The 26,271-nt window shown below is 36.1% G+C and overlaps 1 protein-coding gene across 1 annotated transcript in view; it reads right to left on the bottom strand.

Annotated features, from left to right (window-relative positions):
* Positions 1 to 23,505, bottom strand: part of LOC127948493 (multiple PDZ domain protein-like) — a 50,880-nt gene extending 27,375 nt beyond the window's left edge. Inside the window, exons 1-18 of the mRNA XM_052544954.1 lie at positions 23,271 to 23,505; positions 23,058 to 23,108; positions 22,692 to 22,861; positions 18,314 to 18,514; positions 17,218 to 17,354; positions 16,884 to 17,097; positions 15,321 to 15,443; positions 15,015 to 15,206; positions 14,239 to 14,341; positions 14,068 to 14,156; positions 12,708 to 12,945; positions 12,477 to 12,536; positions 10,173 to 10,252; positions 9,829 to 9,975; positions 9,232 to 9,411; positions 8,365 to 8,517; positions 7,952 to 8,161; positions 5,927 to 6,007 (exon numbers count right to left, since the gene is read on the bottom strand). Coding sequence (XP_052400914.1) covers positions 5,927 to 6,007; positions 7,952 to 8,161; positions 8,365 to 8,517; positions 9,232 to 9,411; positions 9,829 to 9,975; positions 10,173 to 10,252; positions 12,477 to 12,536; positions 12,708 to 12,945; positions 14,068 to 14,156; positions 14,239 to 14,341; positions 15,015 to 15,206; positions 15,321 to 15,443; positions 16,884 to 17,097; positions 17,218 to 17,354; positions 18,314 to 18,514; positions 22,692 to 22,861; positions 23,058 to 23,061 — 2,382 coding nt within the window. The 5' untranslated portion in view covers positions 23,062 to 23,108; positions 23,271 to 23,505. The remainder of the gene's footprint in view (positions 1 to 5,926; positions 6,008 to 7,951; positions 8,162 to 8,364; positions 8,518 to 9,231; positions 9,412 to 9,828; positions 9,976 to 10,172; positions 10,253 to 12,476; positions 12,537 to 12,707; positions 12,946 to 14,067; positions 14,157 to 14,238; positions 14,342 to 15,014; positions 15,207 to 15,320; positions 15,444 to 16,883; positions 17,098 to 17,217; positions 17,355 to 18,313; positions 18,515 to 22,691; positions 22,862 to 23,057; positions 23,109 to 23,270) is intronic.
* Positions 23,506 to 26,271: the final 2,766 nt, after the last annotated feature.

Genomic DNA, 26,271 nt, shown 5'->3' with positions numbered 1-26,271 from the left:
TGCAGCTGCTTCAAGTCGAACGCTAATGCTGCTCCATGTGAAAGCGCGCAGGTGATGTAGATTTACCGCTGATTACACAACCGGCTTTATATCGCGTATGACTTATCGTGCAGCCCAACTGCCTAAAATATTAAGTATTGGTAACTAAACCAAACTAACAAGACATGTGTTAACAGTCTAGATATCGGCCTACTCGGACTACATAGCACTTGCAGAAAATATCATAATACACAAAGGGAATGTTTCTGTCACCCACTAAAAAAATATTTATGGCTAATTACCTGAGATCATCCGGGATTTGTCTGCTGATGTTGGTTATCCATCTTCACACACCTGCCACAGCAGCCATGAGTCACATTGGAGTGACATCAACTCCCCCTTGAACTGATTGGTTAGAGGAGCAGCTGTCAATCTAGAACTTGCAGGCCAATGGTGACGCTGAAGCCTGTCCTGATTTACATGAAACTCAAACTGCAACTTTTAGAAACGCAAGTGCAGAACATGGAAACAAGAGCAAAGGGGAAAAGACCACAAGCAGATAAAAAAATAACATGAGCAGGAAACCTGATTTTGTTTGCGATTTGGAAAATTTTTAATTCATGTTTCAGTTTTGTGTAATCCATGACTGCGCCGTTTGTTATTTTTAAAAAATTGCATTTGTTTTTTGGTTTTGTGCGTTATTATTTTACACGTGTTTTTAAATATTTTATTTATGCTTATTATTTTTCGATCTGTGACTGCAATACATTTGGCGGGATTCTAATCCCATAGGCTCGGCTCTTCAGTTCTCTCTTCACAGCAGTTCAGTCAGTGTACTGTTTGAGTACATGAATTACTCCGGGATATTGGTTTGTTTTAACTCAGAGGGAGTGTCAGCCACATAAAAAAAAATTAACAGCTTAAAGGGTTAGTTCACCCAGATAGCAAAATTATGTAATTAATAATTTACCCTCATGTTGTTTCAAACCCGTAAAACCTCCGTTTATCTTTGGAACACAGTTTAAGATATTTTAGATTTAGTCCGAGAGCTCTCAGTCCCTCCATTGAAGCTGTGTGTACGGTATACTGTCCATGTCCAGAAAGGTAAGAAAAACATCAAAGTAGTACATGTGACATCAGAGGGTCGTTTAGAATTTTTTGAAGCATCAAAAATAGCAAAAACGACGACTTTATTCAGCATTGTCTTCTCTTCCGTGTCTGTTGTGACAGAGAGTTCAAAACAAAGCAGTGTGGACATCCGGTTCGCGAACAAATCATTCAGTTTACCAAATCGAACTGAATCGTTTTAAATGGTTCACATCTCTAATACGCATTAATCCACAAATGACTTAAGCTGTTAACTTTTTTAATGTGGCCGACACTCCCTCTGAGTTCAAACAAACCAATATCACGGAGTAATTCATTTACTCAAACAGTACACTGACTGAACTGCTGTGAAGAGAGAACTGAAGATGAACACCGAGCCGAGCCAGATAACGAACAACAGACTGACTCGTTCCCGAGTCAAGAACCGGTTGCATTGGTTTTCGGATCACCAGTAGTTCTTTCCGACAGTTCGATTCAATAAACCGGTTGAAGAAAACGGTTCACCGGTTCTTTTGCGCTCAACGTTATGGCGTCATTTGCGATGATTGCCCTTGATTCAAGCCTTCGGTTTACCTGCTCTCATAACACTAGCACAGAATCAGTTCAGAATCAATCAACAAAAGAATCAGGGCCCGGTTCCCCGATAACGCTCACTCTTAGCGCGCTAAGAAGACCTCGAAAGATATATCTTACCAAAGTTGTTTATGTTCCTTAGTGTGTTCCCCAAAGTGTCCCTTAGGAAGCTTCTTAGCACGCTGCCTCTTACGTCCGACGTTACAAAGGCACTGTCCCGAGTGAGGGTGCTGAATTAGTTGGCATCGATTGCTCAGGAATCGATTTTCCACTTCACGCGAAGGTGCAATACAGTGTTAAGAAAGACAAAATGTTCTATGCAAATGAAACATTCCTCAAATTATTACAGTAACATTAATTTTAACATAGTTTAAGTTATCAGTAGAATTTAGACTATAAGTTAAATTATCAAATGGTCAGTAATATGTTCACACGATATGTTGTGACGGTTAGACGAACCGGGTATCCCTCGCTAATCATCCACCCTCCTTATCCCTTTGTGCCACTTGTGCCGCTTCTTGACATGGGTTTAACGACTTTTAAAAAATATATAATACACTTTTATATTAATGGTAAGGTACTTTACAATCAGAATTGATTGTCAAGCAGCTGCAGTTACTTCTGTTCAATGCGGTATTGATTGTAATTGGTTTATGTTTTTAATAAAAAGCAACCAATCTACAATGAACAGAGAGAGAGAGAGAGAGTTAGATACAAAATATGGTGGGGAAGCAACGTAAAAAAGGGCACCAAGCCTCTCGTCAGGGGAACTTGAAGTTTTGCTGGACCTTGCCACCAGGTCGGATTATTTTTTTATATAGCCACGTCAGGCAAAAATGTCAAAAGGGCTTAAGTTTTGCCGAATACATTTTTTTACATGGACTAAACGGCTCCGAGTCCGGCTCCGTCTTTGATTCAATACAAGGACACGTTGGATCGCTGCTATAGTTGGTCCTTACTGGACACAACCATGATTACCCATTTATAGATCTTAGCCATTTACAGCCAAATTGTTTGCCAGATTTTAATTATCAAAAAATTGATTGCCAATTCACTTTAATTACATAAGAAAAAGCCTAGGCTATTTACCACCATATTAGTTCTCATACCACATAAACTCAACTTCATAAATAGGCCTCTATCCATTGCGAACATAATTTATTAGGAGTCTTAAAAAATAACATAAAATCATTGTTGAGCCACAACATTGTCAACATACCATAGTTTGACTTGTACTTCGCTGCGCTGATTTCTAAAGACTGCTGTACAGGTAGCATCTTGAGCTTAAACAACGTTAAGAGAGAGCTTACGAATGGTCCAGACCAACAAGAACGTGTCGGGAATCGTGCCATAGGGTTAAGAGAGAGGTTAAGGAATAGGTTAAGAACTACTTAGCGATAAGAACGTTTTGGGGAACCGGGCCCAGTTCAATTCAGGCGCTCTGTGTATCTGTCTTCTTCACGCTTAATCACACATGCGCAGTATCATCAGCTCCTCGGTTCTCGAATCGGATGCGTCTGACAGAAACGGTTCTTGACTCGTGAATGAGACAATGTTTTGTTCGTTATATGGTTTGGCTCGGTGTTCATCTTCAGTTCTCTCTTCACAGCAGTTCAGTCAGTGTACTGTTTGAGTACATGAATTACTCCAGGATATTGGTTTATTTGAACTCAGAGGGAGTGTCGGCCACATTAAAAAAGTTAACAGCTTAAGTCATTTGTGGATTAATGCGTATTAGAGATGTGAACCGTTTAAAACGATTCAGTTCGATTTGGTGAACTGAATGATTCATTCGCGAACCGGATATCCAGACTGCTTTGTTTTGAACTCTCTCTCACAACAGACACGGAAGAGAAGACAATGCTGAATAAAGTCGTAGTTTTTGCTATTTTTGGACCAAAATGTATTTTCGATGCTTCAAAAAAATTCTAACTGACCCTCTGATGTCACATGGACTACTTTGATGATGTTTTTCTTACCTTTCTGGACATGGACAGTATACCGTTCACACAGTTTCAATGGAGGGACTGAGAGCTCTCGGACTAAATCTAAAATATCTTAAAAATGTGTTCTGAAGATGAACGGAGGTCTCATGGGTTTGGAACGACATGAGGGGGAGTCATTAAAGATAGAATTTTTGGGTGAACTAACCCTTTAATCAGTATTATAAAAACCACATCTTGTTTCTATCTATTGTTTAAGCAATAATCTGAGCACATCAACCAACATAGGTAAGATTAAATCTGTACATTAATATGTAAGATTGGGGATACCCAGATTTTACATTTCTTCAGCACCAAATAAAAATGACTTCAACACAATGTATGGTTCATAAAATAAGATATATATATAGATATATACTGTATATAAAAGAATAAAAAAAATACATGACTTAAAGTAGGATATCAGTACATTCATTTTTACCACTGAAGTGTACAGTTTGTGCAGCGGGACCTTCTTTTGATCCATAAACAAAAACCTCTCGCTTAACATCATGTTCTCTTTTGATGATTATATTTACTCTCATAAATATATTAAATTTTAAGTAATCATTCAATACAGAGATAGATAAATGAGCAAGTATAAAATGTATAAACAAAATAAAATTTTCAGTAAAAAAAAAATAATAATTACCGTTAATTGTTTTCATTTAGCGAGTGCTCAACTCTCTGTTGAAGGTGAGGTGAAGCGCGTGGAGATTTTAATGAAGATTAAACAAATCAACAAATTTTGGATTTATGTTATCACCATAGACTGTATGGTTATCACTCAACGTTTAACCCTGTCTTAATATAATAATTTAAATTGCGTTTTGATTACCGGTAATCTAATTTCTGTATTTTAATAAATGTTGCATTAAACGAATTTCAGGGCTCTGTACAGGTCATAACACATTAACAACTTTGATGTTTTCATTGAAAATATAGTTTTATAGGGTTATAAAATAACCTGAGAATAAGTTAAGTTATTTTTAGGTTCTTTTAAAAATAACCAACTAGCAACATTCTGGGAACGTTATTTTATGGTCGCAAAAAATATAACCTAAAAAAAACATTTCCCTAACATAAGCATTTGGTTCCCCAAAAAATGATAAAACGGAAACCAATAACTAATGTTAGGGGAACGTTTTGTGTTTGCTGGGAATCAGTGTATTACTACAATGAAGCGCTTTACTCCATTGCAACTTAACCAAATGCATCTTATATGAGATAAATAACATATACACAATATATATATAAGCTAGCTGAAATGTTTGAAAATGAGAAAACCAGTAGTGTTATGTGAAATAAAACATTTGAGCACCCCCATATAGCCAAAATGGCATGATCATAACACACCGTGAATATTCGACTGTGAGATTTGTAGTCAAATCATGCTCCTTCTATCGAAGCATCGAATCTTGACTATTCGGCGTCACTCCTGGTATAGATATAAATTAATATTAGTCCAGATTAACAAATCTCATAAAAGCATTGTGTTACCTTCTGAAACTTATTGTGAATGTTCCCAAGAATTTGGATATTTTATTGTATTAAGTATTACACATATTCTAAAGATATTTTAGTTTATCTACATTTTATCCCCTCCAGATTTCCATGTGGTGACGCATAAGTGGAATAGTCTGCAGTGTTTGTCACCAATATGCAAGAAACATGCAGATAAATAATCAGATTTTTTTTTTATTCTACAAAATAAATGAAATGCTAAATACAATTTGTTCACTGCGCCAAAAAAAGTTAATAATACACAACCATACTTTCAATAACGTTTTAATGTGTTCTCAACAAGCCATCCAAACGAATTAATACATTACACACTTGTGCTCTGGAGTAAACCAAAAACCCTCATGTGAATAAGAGATGATGTCACGCAAATCCTGTCAACAAATATCCTCACCATTTAAACCCTGACAGCTAGAATGACTACACTGAATTAGGTCAGTGGAAAAAAAAACAAAAAACACTTTCTCTTTTGCCAACTAACTGCTTGAGTGCAACTAGCTCAAAACAACCACTGTTTACAAATCAACTGCTGTAGGAATCCACAAAAATTAATTTAGAAGCAGTGAGCCTAAACTTTACACTGTGCTGTAAACAAGCAACCACCAATCAATCTATCGAATCACTATCTATCGCTTGAAAAACAGATGTCAAGAGTCAGTGAAATGAAGTTGCTTCATGTAGCTCAGATGTTAACACCAAAGTACTGTTACAAAACAGATCACATTAGTATTAGAGCAGGTATAACAATATATAGCCTACTGTACCTGCAAAGTGCTGTGCTGGTTGTTATGTTCTGAGTGACAGTTGCCTGTTACATCAGCTCCTGTGTCCTGAGTGTCATTCTCCTGTCAATGACAAAGCTGTGTTAAATCTCCTATTCAGAAATCTTGTCCCACTCCTTACACTCCTATCTGGACACAATAACATATGCACTCATCAGACTCTTAACTTTTGCAAATAAAAAGAAAGAAAGTTCCCAGCACTAAATAAACCCAATTTCAGAGTCGTGGGACACAGAACCACAAATGCACCACTTGTTTTAGGAGGCTGGTGTTAGAATTCAAGAGACATCAATTATTGAAAGATTCAAGTAACCAGAGACTCTGAGCTCTGAGTTACTGAGACCCAGCTCACAACAAAGACCACCATCAGACTAAAGTGGATTTCCAATAATAAAATGCTAAAATAACACCCATAGATAAGGTCAAAAACATTAAAGTAACTTGGAATATACAACGCAATTAGATATCATTTTAAACAAATAAGAAAATGTTCAGTGCATAGTGTGCTATGAACATCTTGAATTTTTTCAAACTAAACTAACTTACACTATTTTAACTGTCTGCTATCAATGTCCAGCAGTGCATACACATGCATTGTATGAAAATTCTGTAATTTGTTTTTTTATTTTATTTTGTTTTTATTTTCCTGAAAAATTAACAAGATTTATATCTGCCAAATATCAGCTATGATGGAGGTGATGATGGAAATGATTACTTAAATCAATTGTCTTGTTGAGGTGACAACTCTCCGAAGATTTTAGCATGGTAATGAATATGACAATGTTAATGTATTGGTTCTTGGAGGAATAGATCTTCTATGCTGCTGCTGAATAGCTGCTGCTTATTGCTGTCTTTGTAGATTATTGCTGCTGCTGCAAAGCAAGTACATAAACTTGCTACTGCCAATACATACGCCGATACATACGTTGTCAGAATTTAAGACTGCTGGTGCACAAATAGCATACATAATAACATTAGCAGATCTATACGGTGGAGCTGGGGAAGGTGGAGGGTTTTAGAGGAACTCTGAAATCGCACTGCGAGCTGCTCAAGTGAATGATAACCAGCCATCTAAATGGCTGTGTACCCAACATGAACCAATCAGCTTATGTCCAGCAGTTTAAAGCTGTGAATACCATCAAGCTTGTATATATATATATATATATATATATATATGTATGTAAATGTAAATAAATGTAAATGTAAATAAATGTAAATTAAAAAAATAATTTTAGACATAAATTATATAAATATATAAATATTTTGCTGTAGTAAAATGAACTCATAAACAATAATTAATAAAAATATTTTGATATCAAGTAAGAATATGTAACTTGCTATTACGGTATATATTATTTCACTTTTTTATAAAACTATTCTTATTATAAAATATATTATTCTGAAATTGTAGGCTGTGATGGTCATGACTCCACAAATGAGGGACAGACATATTTTGTGTAAAAAAATAAATAATTTAAATAATACTTGAATACGTGAATTTCTATACTATACTGTTTCACATAGTGCATTTCACTTATTGTGATCATTGTTTTAAAAAGATATCTAAAATGATAAAAAAAAAAATTAAATAACATAAATCATTGTATTGATGGATTTGTATGAAAATCTGGATAAAAGGCATTTGAAAAATGCCAACAACACATGATGAAGGTAAACTAAAATAATAAGAATAATAAAACCCATCTGACATTAAAATGCCTTGCAGTTGAAGAAACTATAATTTAATATACTTGAGTAATCAAAGCTGCCATTAGTTACTGATAATTGATGCATATGCATATCATACTGCAAATTACTTGTCAAAGTTGTGCACATGGAATTCTCTAAATTAAACTTGCCTGACATTCTTAAAGACCTAGATGACTAAGAACCTTCATTGACATAGAATATCTTGGATAGTAGATTTCTCTAACAATGGTCAAAGATGTAATTGTTGCTGTCTATCTGGTGAATGGTGATAATTGTGAAGTGAATGGTGAAATTTACCAGTAAGGGTTTAGTGACTCCAATTCGTACAGTGCCCAAAGCAGTGCTCTTCAGGACATGAACGGCCTGAGCCAGACCCGCGTGGCTCAAGTCAGTCCCGTTCACGAACATCAACCGATCGCCTGGCAACAAGCGGCCATCTCTCTCTGCCAAGCCGCCTGCTACAAGAGAGCGAATCAATATCACAGTACGACCTGGGTTCATGGGGTCCTGAGAGAGTTTCAGAAAGTGACAGAGCAAGAGAGAAAGAGAAGAATAGTAATAAATTAGGAGACACTGCTGCCATGTTGTAGAAGGATTTCAAACCAACTGGGACTTCCTAAACCAGCTGATGTGGAGTCCATACTCTGCTGCTCCCTTCTTGTTGTAGTATTGGTACACACACACACACACACACACACACACACACACACCTGGTAGTCTAGTATACTGAATCCCAGTCCTGAATCGCCTTTCTGCAGCTCATAGACTTGAATCTCATTCTCCCACATGGCCTGATGGGATAGCACGGGAGCCTCTGTCTTCCATTCATCCTCTCTGCGTGCAAAGAGACCCCCAAATGACTTCTGTTATAGAGAAAAAGTGGACAAGTCAATATTATTTTGAAAAAGGATAGCAGCGTTAATTTGTTGAATTTAATTGATTTTCTATTTAGTATACTTAATTTTATTATAATGTTAATTGGGAATTCTCTGAACACTTTAGTTACACGTTACAGTACTTACTATAATAGTAATAATAAATTATGCATAATTGCATGCAAGTAACCCTAAGCCAAACTCTAATCCTAACCTTAACCATATAGTAAATACATGTAGTTAATTAATATTACTCGGTACTTAAATGTATAATTACACTGTAACAAGGACACCAATAAAGTGTAACCAAACACTCTTATTCTCATCCTCATCCAAGGCATTCCACAGTCAGTACCTTTTTATTCTACTTCAAAAAAAAAATTCCTTTGTTATTTTTGGAGCTTCACTGTATAATTGCTCATAAGTACATGTTTATAATTTTTGTCCCTTTGTGTTAAATCGAAAGAAAAAGGGTCATGTGAGTTAGTGTAGGTGAGTTAATACCATTTGTCATAAAGAAGTCTAATTTAGCATAGTTTTAATAAACAATATTTCTAATGCAAATAATATACTTATTTATATTTTCATGCATGGTATTTGCAACAAATGTTTTCACATTTAAATAAAACTTCACAAGGGAGGTGCAATGCACAAACATTTAAACTTTTCCTTTAAAAATCATGATGCACAGACACAGGAAACCTTTTCATTAAATTCTGCTAGTAGCTCTTTGAGCGTGAGTTGTACATCATCATCATCATCTTCCTCTCCGACTGTGGGTAGGATGAGACGACTGCAAACCACACAAACATTCAGAGGAAGTTCCCTCAGCAAGCTCACAACTTCCTTATGTGTCTCACCAATCAGAGAGAACCTGTTCACCTACAGACAGAACAAACATATCACCTTCACTTCTTCTGCTGAAATGATCCTCTGGGCTTTTCTACTGACAGGAAGGGCTATTTTTAAGCAGCTGTCATGATTGATATTCATGTGCAGTCAGCACTGAATAAAGTGCCATGCATAGAAAACAGAATGCAGAAAGAAAGATGAGTGCTTTCAGTTATTAATGCATGCATGTGTTCGCAGGCTTTATGATAAGGGATTACAACAGTGTAATCTATAAACAACAGTATTATCTGTGTGTAATGCATGTTTGACTATATATTATAGTCAAACTATGATAAAACATAATTTACATTAGCATTTTTAGGTAAATAAATGTTATAGTAGTGTTTGTATGTGTAATGTGAGATAATCTACATGACTATGTTAACACAATTATAATATAAAGTGAACCTCTAGCAGCTCATCTCCAGGCTGTATGATTCCTGCCTGTCCAATCGGACCCTCTGGCAGTATGAAGCAGAAATAGTGATGACCTTCCTTGGTATCCAAACTCACACCAAGACCGCTGCTCTCAAAGAACTTCTGTACCTGTGCCACCTGCACACACACACAAACAATGTAAATATAAATGTATAAGCATTTCAAACAAATATACAGTGGACATGCACATACATCTTAAACAAGCATATAAAGAGACACATACTGAACATAAACATATGCTGACACACACTCAAAAATTTCAGCCATGGAAATTAACTGTCAGCTAAACAGGAGAGAATACAGATGAGACGCACCATGACTTCATATTGAGGACCCAGTTTGCTTTGCCACTTCTGCTTCAATATTTCCTCCTCTTTATCAGACAGTTTGCAAACTAAAACAAAATTTGCAAGCATCAGACAGCTAATAAATAAATTACAACATGACTGAGGAGAACAGACTACAAAAGACAATGTATATTTTCATTATGTCAGTTACATCATGATAGAGTCAAGATTTGTATTTCACACTTTATTTACACTCACCTAAAGGATTATTAGGAACACCTGTTCAATTTCTCATTACTGCAATTATCTAATCAACCAATCACATAGCAGTTGCTTCAGTGCATTTAAGGGTGTGGTCCTGGTCAAGACAATCTCCTGAACTCCAAACTGAATGTCAGAATGGGAAAGAAAGGTGATTTAAGCAATTTTGAGCATGGCATGGTTGTTGGTGCCAGACGGACCGCTCTGAGTTTTTCACATTCTCCTCAGTTACTGGGACTTTCACGCACAACCATTTCTAGGGTTTACAAAGAATGGTGTGAAAAGGGAAAAACATCCAGTATGCGGCAGTCCTGTGGGCGAAAATGCCTTGTTGATGCTAGAGGTCACAGGAGAATGGGCCGACTGATTCAAGCTGATAGCAGAGCAAATTTGACTAAATTAACCACTCGTTACAACCGAGGTATGCAGCAAAGCATTTGTGAAGCCACAACACGCACAACCTTGAGGCGGATGGGCTACAACAGCAGAAGACCTCACCGTGTACCACTCATCTCCACTACAAATAGGAAAAAGAGGCTACAATTTGCACAAGCTCACCAAAATTGGACAGTTGAAGACTGGAAAAATGTTGCTTGGTCTGATGAGTCTCAATTTCTGTTGAGACATTCAGATGGTAGAATCAGAATTTGACGTAAACAGAATGAGAACATGGATGCATCATGCCTTGTTACCACTGTGCAGGCTGGTGATGGTGGTGTAATGGTGTGGCGGATGTTTTCTTGGCACACTTTAGGTCCCTTAGTGCCAATTGGGCATCGTTTAAATGCCAAGGCCTACCTGAGCATTGTTTCTGACCATGTCCATCCCTTTATGACCACCATGTACCCATCCTCTGATGGCTACTTCCAGCAGGATAATGCACCATGTCACAAAGCTTCAATCATTTCAAATGGGTTTCTTGAACATGACAATGGAGTTCACTGTACTAAAATGGCCCCTCACAGTCACCAGATCTCAACCCAATAGAGCATCTTTGGGATGTGGTGGAACGGGGGGTTCGTGCCCTGGATGTGCATCCCACAAATCTCCATCAACTGCAAGATGCTATCCTATCAATATGGGCCAACATTTCTAAAGAATGCTTTCCGCACCTTGTTGAATCAATGCCAGTGCAGTTCTGAAGGCGAAAGGGGGTCAAACACAGTATTAGTATGTTTTTCCTAATAATCCTTTAGGTGAGTGTATATCTATGTTAGAAATCACCAAGCAAACTAAAGAAATCTTAAAGGAATATTCTGGGGTTTTTAACAGATTAATGTCTATGGACAGTTTTTGTGACATGCTGTCCATTGGGGTTGACTGGACAGCAGAAAAAAATTATATTCTAACAATATAATGGTGTACTGTAAGGAAAGCAAAATAAATAGGGTTATTAACTTTTAAAAGCATAATGTTTCAAAGCATGAAATGCTTTATTATCTTGATGTCAATTTTGGAATAAAGCTTGAAAACACACCTTAAAAGTCAACACTTACAATTTACTGACCCCCAGGCCACCCAAAATACAGATGCCTTTGTTATTTATAGGAACAGTTTTAGAGAAATTTAGCATTTCATCTTTTGCTCACCAAGGGATCGTCTGCAGTGAAGGAGTGAGAGATCAAACAGCTGATAAAAACATCACCATAATTCACCAGAAACCCACACGACTCCAGGCCATCAATTAACGCTTTTGGACTGTTTTAGTGTGTAAATATCTGCATATTTCACTCCTGATTCAGACAAGACAACTTTTTCACTAGAGAAAGCAATATTATGTATTTTAGCCAGAATCAACGGTTTGAAGTAAAAAAAAACATCCAAATGATAATTTAATTATAAACATGCAGTTTTATCGGCTCTTTTAACTCTCATTCTGATGGCACCCATTCACTGCAGAGGATTCAATGGTAAGCAAGTTTCGAATTAATTAAAATTGTCTGCAAACAATGCTTAAATTACAATCATAACTGTATATTATAGTAGATGTTGTACTAGTACACTAAGAAACCTGAGGTGCAAGTCAAAATGAGTGGCTGTAATAATAATTGTAAATAAATCTGTTCTTACACGAGGGCTGGTTTATATTCTTCATCTTGGACTCTAAATCACAGGTTTGCGTTGACTCAACTGAGGTCACAGAAAGAACAAACAGACACAGAAGCTGTTATTAGAATCAAAGTAGGGTCAAAAAGTAACTGAGACTTCACACAGAGAATGGGCCAAAGTGAAACAGAACGCATGAATCAAGCACAGTGTGAATGAGTGCATATAAACAGAAGTGACAAGAGTTTCACTAACTGCACTCTCTGTTGAAGTTGAGGTCCCGGCGTTCAGTATAGAAAACTTTCCCTGGGGGCAGAACTGGCTTTGGCTCTGGTAGACATGGAGGCAGTGGAGGGGGAAGGAGACCCAGAGGGGTTAAGGGTCTCTGAGAGATTGTGGACATTGTGGGGGTTGTTTGTGTTCCAGTTGGTGAGCCTTTTCGCCGAATAGAAATCTCCACTTGTTGGCCAGTGAGCAGGATCTCCTCCGCTTCCTATATTAGAATACAACAGGTCATTATAACCATTAAACATTATATTTGAAAGACATCCTTTATCATTTAATGGATCTGAACTGCTAATCATGCTTCTGTTTTAGTTTATCATTAACAAGAATTTATAGAATTTATTATAGAACATGATCATAACTTTTTTTTTTTTTTTTAAAGCCCATTATAATATAACATAATTATTATAGTGTCACATTTAGCTTCATTATTTAGTGTGAAATAACAGCAGATGATTTTTGTGTCTTTCAGAATTTCTGCATGTTAAGATAAATAGTTCCAATCCTAAACAACCATATTCTAACACGGTTCAATTTTTCACTTCAGAGCTTCTGGCACGCATTGATTTTCAGGCTAAATAGCTCTTGCTACAACATCAGTACTGAAAATATTGATGCCCAACCCCAGACGCTTTATCCCTCTATTTTGCCACAAAGAAAGCAAGCATTTTTCAGAAATGTACCTAGTATAAATTGTAGTGACGTTGTTTGTGATCAATTTGACCTTGGCAAAACTTATGTAGAAAAATATAATAAAATAAATTACAATAAACATCTGACAGAAGTGTATTTCCACAGCGGGTACACCAGTCACAGAGTCTCATCACGTGGAAAGTCATTGCATTATTTAATGCTTCATATCTGAGGTCTCTAAAACCCCAAACATAATTAATGCAAAACGAGGACGTTTGAAGTGTTTTATGAAGCAAGTTGAAATTCTCTTTATAATAAGCTCTCATTAGAAAAGTCATGAAGTATTAACCCGATACTTCAATGTTGTTGTTGTTTTTTGTACCAAAATGACACTGAAACCCCAAACACACATTTACATAAATACAAACACATATCTAGTGACAATGTAATTAATCATACATACATAATACTACCATTCTGCCTAAAACAAAGACTACAATGTAAACAGCCCCCCCCCCCACAAACAACAGAAACAACAACAGGATTATTAATTTCCATAACATCATTTACACAGAAATCACTGAAAAATGAATAAAACAGCAATTTATTGCTTAAAACCACTAAGAACTTCTGTTTAAATTTACATGCACAAGGAAAGTAAAGAGATGCAAAAAATAAAGATCTGTATTGAACTCACAGCAACGATGCCATCTCCAGTGTGAATCTGTCCATGCTGATCCACTGCATTCTCTTTCAGTATGCTCTTTACCCCAAATCCACTGGACTCTAAAATGCCCAATATTCATTTATTGTTTACATTTATCATTCTTAAACTGAATGGGAAAAAATATCTTGCAAGGAATCATACCTTTGTTCAGGTTATTCAGAGATTTGGAGATTTTGACGTCCAAACCATTTTTGTTGTTACTGAATCTCACATTGGACTCTTTTCCCTTTTTTTCTTCTAAATCCTGCAGAAGGGTAATTCTTTGTTTACTTTCGCCACTTCAGACAAGACATAATAAAGCAGCATTTATGATAACAACATTGTAATCAAACTCCTTGTGTGTTAATGTGAATGTCAATCAATGATTGTTGACTGAGTGTGAGTGTGTTCAAGAAATAATTTCAGGCTAATACATTTTAAATATAATGCTTGTCACATTTTATTGACCTTCATGTCATCCCAAACCTGCATAATATTTAAAAAGATAATTTTAAAAGGACTCAAAACTGTTTGGATTTCATCAATACTTTAACAAAATATCTACGTTTGTGTTCAGCAGAAGAAAGTCTTCAGGTTTGGAATGACATGATGACAAGTAAATGATGCTAGAATCTTTATTTTTGGGTGTACTGTCCCTTTAAGAATTGTTACGCAGCTTTTTACCATATAATAACAGTTCACAGTGACCTTAAAAAATGACAAAAACACCACAAAAGCAGCATTAACGTGGTGAAGGAGGAACAGACTGCAATTTACTGAATTTGTTGTGTTCTATCGAAGAATAAATGTCAAACATGCTAAAAAAAATACATGATTGGGAGTAAATGATAAGAGAACTTAATTTTTGGGTGAGCTATACTGTTTATATCACTATTTACATATATATGCGAACACACACACACAGAAGCATTCTGCACCTGTTTCTTTTTAGAGCCCTGTTGCTGGGCAATGGTAGGTGATAGGTCACCATCAGTGGTTTCCCTGGCAATGATAAGTCTCACACAGGAACCAGCAAGACGGAGCTCACGTGCCACTTCCTCACTGCCCATTGCAGACACATCCACATCACCAATTCTGAGGAGAAGATCGCCACTGAGCAATCTCCCATCCTGTGTGCACACACACACATCCACAAATGTCAAGGCATCTGTCACTCTTTTTAATTTGAATCAGTTTCCACAAATCATTTAAATAATGGTGAATCAATGATGATTCTCTCATACCTTTCCAGCTACACCATCAGGTATGATGGTTTTAACCATGATGCCAGTACTCCTCCCTCCAATGATGCCAAAGCCTAGACCTGATCTGTCATTCTGCAGCTCTATATGATGAATTTGTCGAGGCTGTGGAATCAAATTAAATGAGTGGAATAAGCCTAATTATAAAACAAGAGAGACTGGGGCTAGTTATCACACTTACTACAGTTAATATTTCTCAGGGTAGGTTTATTTTTAAAAGTTATTTTCTGTACAAGTAAATGTCTTAGTCATGGCTACAAAAGCTATTGAATTATTGAATACAAATACAACTGATTTAACACTTTGACCTTTTGCGCCACATTTGCAAGGAATGTCACACTGTATCGGGTAGGTTGTCAAAGTGGAACCTGCCATTAACAGCATATTATTATTTTTTTAATAAGCTGAATTTAAACAACAAAAAAGGGAAACAAAATATTGAATGAAACAGCAAGCGAGTACAAAATACCAATACTAGATGTTTCAAAGCACAGAAGGACAGAAGGTTTAAAAGAATAGCATTTATTAAAATTAGAAATGTCTTTTGAATAGCTGTTACTTTTGATAAATTTGACTGAACCTCCAAAATTTTGGGCATATTGTATTTTTCATGTGGTACACAAGGTCAACATGTGTTAAATTAATTGTTTTTGCATTCAATAATTCAATAGCTTTTGTAGCCTTGACTGCTTGTTTTAAAAATGTAATTGTTTATTATATACTAAAACTTAGCCCTATATACATACAATATATATATATATATATATATATATATATATATATATATATATATATATATATATATATATATATATATATATATATATATATATACTAATACAAATGTTTAGGGGAAAGTATGTTTTTTTCAAACAAACTAATACTTTTATTTAGGAAGGATGCATTTATTAGATCAAAAGTGACAGTAGAGACTTTGTCACACTGTTACAAAATAAATTCTATATCAAGTAAATGTTGTTCTTTTGTGGAGGATCATATGACACTGAAGATTGGAGTAATGGCTGTAATTACATTTAAGAATATTACTGTTTTACTACAGTTTTTTCTATCAAATAAATGAAGCCTGGGTTAGGCATAAGAGACTTCTTTCAAAACCATTCACAGATTTAACCAACCCCAATCCTTTGAACAGTAGTGTATTATAAAAGTCTTACTAATAGAAGTAGACTCATTTTTATTTCCACCATTACCAGGAGACCATCTGCTTTCCTTTACTCTGTTTTCACAACAAACACCAAATCTAAAAACCTCACATAAAAAGCTAATGTATAACATTTAAAATGTTAGATGTACTACACTTGTGGTAATGTAATCAAATTACTGTGGATCAATAACACATATAAGATGCATTGTAAAATGGGCCGGCTATATGGAATTACAGTTTAAAGTATGAGGCAGCTCTAAGACACTTCAGGGGCACATTTAAAATCTCTTAAGGCCATTTTACACATTATGTTAAGTATATTTGGGAAAATTTAAGAGATACAAATAAATATAAAAACAAAGGTTTTTAAGTAGACTTACACTGAATTGATGATAAATGCCGGTGAGATTTTTGGACAGAGTGTGGTTCATCGGTGGAGGGCTGAATGATGGGGTTGGTTCTCTGGCTATAATTAATGTTACTATAGAAGCAGCTTCCTGAAGGACCTGGACAGCTTGCTCCTGTGTTACAGAGGATTCAAACAGCTTGCCATTCACTGCTAGAATCCGATCACCCTCATGTAGACGTCCATCACTAAGACAGAAGAATAGGGTAATGAATGGTTTCCAATCAATCTACGCCGCTGTCCAAAATAATCCACTTCTAATCAATTAAGTTATGGTATTCTGTACTTCGATTCTTGTCAGTTTATACCTGCATGCTACAGAGTCCAGCTGAATCTTCTGTATGAAGATACCATGACCTCCACTGCTTTCAGTCTCCTGAGCAATAATGCTGATGCCTAAAGCACTTTCACCCTTCTCCAGGTCAAAACTTAGCACAGTCTGACCCTGAAAGAGCAATAAATACGAGAATAAGAGATTAGAAAGAATGGATTCAAACTGTTGGTTAAAGGAGATGTAGTGTTGGAATTATAGTATTTTTTAAGGTTTGACGTGTATCTTAGTTAGTTTAAAGGGGTCATCAGATGCTACATGCATTTTTACAATTAGTTTCAACTGAAATGTATGTTGACAGTGTGTACACAACCAACCTATAATGATAAAAATCCACCCAGTGTTTTTTTTTAATCTCGTTAAATCATTTCCTTTTTCTCAAATCGAGCCAGTCTCAGATGTGACATCACACAGACAGGCCCCTCCCACAATAGTTTGATTGACAGTGGTATTCCGTAGGCCCGCCCTGAGTGAGCTGTCATCAGTCCTCCATTGTTTCATCACCAGAGCAGATATAGACAAGAATGTCTCCTAAGCGATTAAGGAGTTTTGTTGTTGGATGTCATAAACACACATAACAGTCGTCATTTACTCCGGACATCTGAGCCGCTGAAGACACAGTGGATTACGTTTTTTTTAAAGGAATGCGCCTCTGATCTACATAAATAGGTCTACGTTCGTGCAAATCATTCGTGATCCAGCTTCACCAACAGAAGATGTGAGTATAAGGTTTTTTAATGAATCTTTGCAAATTGCCTTTCCTAATAATGTTCTAATTAGCAAGTTTCAAAATGATTGTAGCTAAAGTAAACAGACCCTCAAAGAGTGGCTCAGAGGGGAGGGGTCAGCGGAGCTCATTTGCATTTAAAGGAAAATGCTACAAAACAGCTTGCTCTGAAAAGAGCTGTTTTTGACAGGGTAAAAAGGGTGTTGTTTTACACTACCATTCAGAAATTTTAACCAAACTATGTTGCAGACTTTTCATTAAGACCCTAAAGAATCATATCAACTTGTGGAAAATGGACATCTGATGACCACTTTAAAGTTTTTTGTTTTCTGAGTTATGGTGTTACCTGGGCCATGGACTGCAGAACTGAAATGTCCTCTGTGAGGAAAGGGGCAAAAGTCACATGATTGAAGGATCGACATCGGTCATTGCGCCGCTGGGCCGAGAGGTAGGAGTCTCTGTACCTCAGATTGCATGTGGGGCGTGATGTGCTCACACCATCTGCATCATCACTCATAGACTGAGAAGGAGGCATTCCGGGGTAAACCTGTAACACACACAGCTAGAGTAATATGGCTGGGTTGCACTAGCCGTTTGTAAGGCCTTACTGGGATGATAAAGTTCCCAATATTAATACAAGATTTATCAAAAATTATGGTGTTTATCTTTACTGATCTTTGTGCACTTTAGTTTTGGGACAAGGTTTACTAACAGTTTGCACCAGAGCAAACCTTTTTTTGGCATTACAATAGTAGGAAACTGTCAGAATTTACTAAAAACACGCAGTGAATAATAATCACTGAAAAAGCATGGTGCATGGAGTTTCCCTTTCAGATGCAAAATTTATGCGAGGAGAGTATTAAAATGAATCATGCATTGCGATTTATTAAAGTTTGCGCTCATCCAATTACTAGTATTTGCGCCATTAACACCCCAAAATAGCATGTCTTAAACTATTTTGCACCTGTCATAAGAACCCGCATCACCCACACCTGATGAGCATTGGCTCTGCTTATTTGTGATTACAATAATTTGTGCTATGCTTGATATTTTACGTTGGTCGATATGTAAATGAGATGCTGTATCTGTGTTTAAAATTTCTTTGCCCGTCTGCGTTGTTTTGGAATTAAGCTCTCAACGCTAATTTGCCCCATTTAGTAAATCTGGCCCTTAGTCTTGTCACTATTAAAAGTAATAATATATGGAATATTAACAGAAAAGATAAAAATTATCATAATTTCTTTTTTATTTAAAATAATAAACATTTAATATTTTTTTAAACAAGTGATATATTAAAAAAATACAGTACCGCTAAAAATGCTTGGGTCAGTAAAACTGATCGTAATACGAAAGATATGTATAGTGTCACAAAAGACTTCTATTTTAAATAAATACGGTTCTTTTGAACATTCTATCCATCAAAGATTCAAAATATTAAGCAGCACAACTATATGAAAACTTTTTGAGCAGAAGTCAGAACATTCTAATAATTTCTGAAGGATCATGTGACACTAAAGACTTGAGTAATGGCTGCTGAATTGTTTTGTAATTTTTTTACATAACAGGAATAAATCATACATTTTTAAATTTTAAATAATATTCAGATTGTTTGAAATTGTAATATTTCAATTTTCATCAGATAAATGAAGCCCTGTTGAGCATAAGTGTCTTTCAAATATATACATAAGCAAACAGCTGATAGGAGGATGTGACAAAGAAAGTGCAATGTTTAGATTTGTTTCATGCTGGAGAGCTGCTAACAGCTAAGTTATTCATATAATGATCTCTCCTAAAATAAAAACAAGTGTAAATGTGAACATTGCAATAAAAGTCTAAATGATTGAAGTATGTCGGGCAAAGCATTAGCTCATTGTTATAATTCAGTCATTCTGCCAAACAACCATTTATTCTAACTTGGTAAAAAGCTTAAGGATATATTTAGTTGAAACAAAGGGTTATATTTCAATGTTTCAAGTTTATTGGTGCAATGCACAAATATTTAGTAGGATATAAGCCAGGATCATCGCTAAAATGTATTTAAAATATTGTGTTTTTTAGCTGTCTTACTCAGTATAAGCGTTAACTGACTTCAGATTGTTAGTGCAACAGATTTAACTGCAAAAAGAGCATGTAAGAGTTTCTGTCACTTTCCATTTTTTTTATGTGTGGCGGTCAGGTTTAACATACTAAATTATCTTGATTAAGATATTAAAATGTTTTTTTCAAAGGTCAGGTTTAGGGGCATTAACTCAGTTTAAAAATCCAAATGGAAAATCAAAGGAAAGTCCTCACCATTACAGAAAGGTGAGTGTGTGACTTGTTGACGCCAGCCTCTCTCTATTCAGCACAGATTAAGTAGTCAGCTCAGGTAAGTAGCTTACACAACTTCAATTGGCCCTTGCTGCTGTTTTCCAAGAATCATCTCTCTAAATACATTACACACGATACACATAAGGACTTACCAAGGATATGGTACACAATCAGACCTCCTCTTACAAATAATATTCAAATTTGTATTTTGGTTTAGAATGCTCACCCGAATAGATTGAGTATTATGTTTAAAAAGTATTTAATCTTGTTAATCACTGTTGCTTCAGATATACATTTTATTAACCAAACTTAATCATTTAATTCAACGTGTTAAAACAATATTAATGCTGATATATTAATATTTATTGTCTGATGAAATCTGAATTAAAAATTTAAATAAAATATTTTTATTGAATACATTACTAGCTTTTGAAGATACAGCGAGACACTTCCAGAATTAATTCTTGAAAGAATTAATTGTTTGGCATCCACAAAGTCAAACAAAGACTCTAAAGCTATTTCAGAAAGATTACAAAAACTAGTGTTTAAAAAAAGGTCTATTATGGCTTACCATATGCCTCAACAGCAGGCAAACAGCACAGCTGGCAATTCTGTTTTTATTCCTGCTCATTGAAACCCATGATTAAAATAAGTACTTGAAGTACAACCAATGTAATCAACTATTTTTTCTTTATATTTAAAGATCTCATTACATTTTCTCCCAAACACGTGGTTAAAAAAGTAAGCCTATTACTTCACAGAATGCAGACAGGAAGTGATAAGCTTGATTAAAGAATGACTCATATAAACAACTTATGCTTATGATTATCCATGGCAAGTGGCCTGACCAATGCACAATGAGCACGAGGATTATCTAAAATATAGTTTTGCTGAAGTAGCTACATCTCATGGCATATTAGAGAACCCATAAGCATGCCGTTTCTCATGACAAACAGCCAGTTTAGTGCTTCATTTATTGGAGTTGCTCATCTGGCCTCTGCTGCTCCTCTCATTTTGGCCTGCTAGAAGATTCTAACACAATCAATTGTGGTTGTACCAAATAAATCTGAATGTAACATCTACTATTTCTTATGATGACTAAATTGCCCGAGCTGCTCTTTGAAAGCTTGGGATAACACATGCTATTTTCAAGAGATCATTTTCCATCATTACTCTACACCATAACACACAGATAGACACACACACACACACACACACACACACACACACACATATAGCTCACATACTGTGAAACCAGACCTTTAACCTATTATCCTTGACCTCTTTATGCTCTGGAAATATAGTCCCCTGGGTGATTGTTTTTTTAAACTAAGCACAGTAAAAGTCAAATGTCAAATACAAGCTCAACTTGAAGCTCAATATATTTAACTATTTTAAACTTTTCCCCTAGTTTGTAAAAAAAGGTGAAACGTTTCTCCTTGTAGATTTTTCAACTAATTCAGGTTTGACTATTTCAAGATTTTCGAAATTGGCCACTTTGATCAGTATCTGCTGTTTAGGTTGGAAGTGACCCCAGTAAGTGATGTTTCATGCACTCCTGATAATGGACAATAAACCTTCTTAGCTCACGGAATTTCAAATAAGTTTAGCTACTCTGCTGTTTATTATTTGAACTGTAAAGCTGTTTAAACCACACTTGGTTTATTCATTGTCATATGGTGATTCATTGTCATGGCAACAAAGCTGTAAAATTAGGTAGAACTCTACACAGCTTTTCATTTCACACTAAAATCATGTTAACATGCATATTGTTTATGTCTTGTGGCTTTACTATTGAATCAAACTATGGACTGGCCCCATTCACTTTCATTTTAAGTGCATCACTGACCACAATTTTTTTCTTTTTTTAAAGCAAAGAGAGACAACATTATGCCACAAATGTTGTCACTTAGTTGTGATATGAAATATTCCTTTAAGAATATCATGTTTATATCATGTTTTATTTAACTAATAATAGACCCAGGGCCAGAGAGATGTAAGAGGTGAATCAAAGCACCGTTCACATCAGGGAATATCTGAAATTATGCTCGCTGGGTGTATAAATGTCTTATAAAATAGATGTGCAGGAAAATTTCTATTTAATGTAAAAGTGGTGGAGTTGGATATCAGCAAAATATATAGCCTACTTTTGTACAATTCTGCATTTCACAAGATCAGTTATTATGTTAATGACAGAATAATGCTGTATAATGTATCATAATTATGCAACTACTATCAGCCAACTATTTTTATTTTATTTTACATAGTATGATAATGAGACATTTCTTTATGGAGTTTAATACATTTATTAAAAACTAAAGCCCACTGTTTAATGTTTTGGCATATTTTAGTGTTAGTGTATGCTCTTTTTGTGATGCACTGTGATGATGATGATGATGATGTTGATGTCTGACCTGTTGTTGCTCATGCTGTTGTCCAGTCTCTTGCATGTAGAGTATCCGGTGAAACAGGGGACTCTGTAAGACACTCTTGAGCAGACTGAGTTTTTCCTCAGCAGGCAGTTCTCCCCTCTTCTTCAGTCTCTCCTGCAGCCGCTCCACTGCCAGCAAAGCACGCTGTGTGTCTACACACACATACACATAAACATATGAATAAAATGGGCAAATGCAATGACATCATCTCATAACCCACATGAGAGTATGTACAACAAGCTACATGTAATATTCATACATAGCCAGTTAACTTGCAAACCAATTGTGATATCATAAGTTGAGAAAGACGACATATTGAGACACATGATTTCAGGAATTCATACATACCCATTATTTTCAACTCTGATTACTGTATTACCACCACTCTCTTTTTGACATCTGCAACAACACAAACAAATTTATGCCATCAGACATAATGGCAATCAAACTCAAAACAATAAAAACAAACAGATTGGTCTCTTTCGCATCCTACTCAAAAGGGATTTGCGTGGATTGCAGCATCTTAATCACTTACTGGAATGCACACCTGACAGTCCTTACCTGTGACAGCAACGGTGACGTGTGGCGTGAAGTGAGAGTGACGCAATTTAACAGCGCTCACCCTCTATCTCTGTAATCGATGAAAGGCTTTATGAACTGCAGCGACGGTTCACTTCATATCTCGCTGATCGCTCTGATTACGCCCGCTGTAATCTGTTATTCATGCAGATGTAATCTGGGTTGACGTCTCGCACCTCTACGGGAGGTTCTCGCGGTCTGCACGCGCTCATCATGTACTGCGCTAGCGCTCGTGTTTGCGCCGCGCTGCTCCAGTAATGCGCTTACCGGGGAGGCTTAGCAGCTGTAAACGGACTTAAACTGTGAACGACGGTAATTACCCGGGACAGATGTCCTTACAACCTACCTGATAGGGCTGTAAGCGCCTGGCCGTGGCCGGAGTTGTGGACAACAATAGTAACTGGGAAAACTAAGAAGGAGAGTTATTTTAAACGGGCGAAGCACAGAGAAGCTGGACATATAAAAGATGTGTAAATACTGTATAAAAATAAATACATAAAATAGGCTACAACAGTAGTTCGGAACCAGAGGGCCTCGTCAAACCTCAAAGGGGGTCGTAAGATTCAGCCTAAAATAAGTCATATCCTAACACGCAGGAACCATGCATTTTATTTGTTGGAAGACAAATTAGCCTATCAATTGTAGCATACACAAAGATGTATTGTTATCAATATAACATCAGTGTGCGAATTACAGGGCTATAAGAGACCAAAGGAGGTTAAAAAAGGTTTACGTTTCAACCACAAAAGTTAGCCTTTTTTAGTGTACAAACATATAGCGATTGGGGGTAACCATAGCAACAGATGCTCGATCGCTGTCTGCATCGGATTCAAACTGCTATTACTTATCAAGTTATTGGTTATAGATTTATACCTCACAAATATATCACAAAAAATCGTTAGTGTGTTGTTTAAAACGTATTTAAGGGTCACTACTTAATCTTGCGGCGGACGACAAAATAGATGAAAACATGATCATTTGTTCATTGCCCGGTCCATTAGCCTGTATATCGTTTTACAAATGTAGCTCATAAATGCATAATTGCGATTTTAAAACAAGTTATCTATTTTAATAGAGCATGTGGGCTTTGTCTCAAAGATACGGACAACAATAGCAGTTTACTAAAATCAATCCGATAGCTAAAAATAGGTCAAACCAGCACGTTATGGTTCAGGTGTAACTGACAGCTGCGATGTCGTTTCTTGGATGTCTTCATTCGTTACCGTAAAGATCAATAAACGCTGAAGTCTCAGCCCACGTTTACCTTCAGATCAACAGGCTTCCCCGGCAGTTCATGAAAAACTGCCTTTCGAGGACGCCTCGTCGGATGATTAAAAGTTTGGGGTCAATGTTAAACATTTTCACATGTCGAAAGTCGCATTAGAGACTGCCAACATTGTTTAGACGGCTTAGGCTCCGCGTGAGAGTGATAACTGGCTGTCCTCGCGCATGTCCCGATGCGCCTTTGATGCTCATGAGTTTAATGTAAATGGATGTTCAGGCCTCTCCCCCCTCATTTAATGAAATAACAGAGACATCAGCTCTTATTACTGTTGCTCATAAAAGACATTTAAATTAGTGTTTGTCCACAAATTATAATTTGCCAATGTGATATTTTCTATTATGAGATATTTCCCTATTACGATAGTAAAACCTTTGGAAGCTAACGCCAATATGAATAAACTAAATAACTGCAAAAAATAATTAAATAAATCAGGACCTAATAAATTTCTTTGTGTCTCTCATATAGCGGATAGGCTATCCAACATATCTGTAAATGAACACTTTTAACACTGTAAATTCAGAGTATTCAGCACCAGCATTTTATTCTGCATTTTGTTTTGCAGCATTATGCTAAAATGCTTTAAATTATCTTCACATCTGTTTACACGCAATTCTGACTTATTTATAAAAAAGAAAAATCTCAACATGGGTCACATTGAATAAATACAATGTATAGCCTATTCAGGACATTTGTGATGACACTTAAAATTTAGGCACTTCCTTTTTCTCTGAAGAATTTGATTGGAGTTCAATGAATTCGATTTGACATGATTTGGAAAACAGCAAAATGTTCCTGGATCGACATCCTTTTTGATCCTGAAACAACATTTCAAGCAACCAATCAGAATTGAGGGATACATTTAAAGGAAATGTCAGTTTAAGCCTTACAACCAGAGTTAGGTGCTTCTACACTCTTGTTTTTCAACTATCATTTCCTTCTGATTTTACAGTAGGTATAATTAGGGTTAGGTTTAGGGGTTGGGATAGGGTTAGGGTTAGGTCTATGTTTTGGTGTGTGTCAATATATGGTATATATTATTATCTTATTTCTAACTACATGTTAAACCTTTTTAAGGTTTAAATACTTTAATAGTGAGCTTAGACTGGTGAGTGTGATTTCAGTACAACATGTCACTGTATCAACATTCTTGTTGATCATGGAACAACATTTCAATCAACCAATCAGAATTGAGCTATAACTTTTCAGGAAATATCTGTTTTAGGCTTACAACCAGAGTTAGGTGCTTCTACACTCTTGTTAATCAGTTAATCATTTCCCACTGATTTTAGGAATAAAATATGGGTAGGGTTAGGTTTAGGGGTAGGGATTGGTTTTTTGAAGTCTGTATTTTTGGACAATAATGTTGATCCAGGATCATCAAAAGATTTTGATCCAGGAACATGTCTTTGCTGAATCACAATATCATCAACTTTTTTTAAATTAGTTTGGGGTGACATTGCAGTTTATTACGCAAATACGTGCGTTAAGGTTTTAAAAGCATAAAGAACTTTTAAAGGGGGGGGGGGGCATTTAAAAAAAAATCGAAAAGTCCCACAGTTTCACCCTCTCTGTGTGACCCCGCGGGTGATAGGAAGGTCGATCCTTCACTGCTGTGCGCGCTGTCGGCCACCAGAGCGTGCTCAAGTCCTCCCAGCTCCAGATTCACCGCCCTCTCTCTTATCCTGCCTTTCTTTCTCT

The sequence above is a fragment of the Carassius gibelio genome, chromosome B1, assembly GCF_023724105.1.
Source record: "Carassius gibelio isolate Cgi1373 ecotype wild population from Czech Republic chromosome B1, carGib1.2-hapl.c, whole genome shotgun sequence".
NCBI lineage: Eukaryota > Metazoa > Chordata > Actinopteri > Cypriniformes > Cyprinidae > Carassius > Carassius gibelio.
This window is presented reverse-complemented; position numbering and strand designations above follow the sequence as displayed.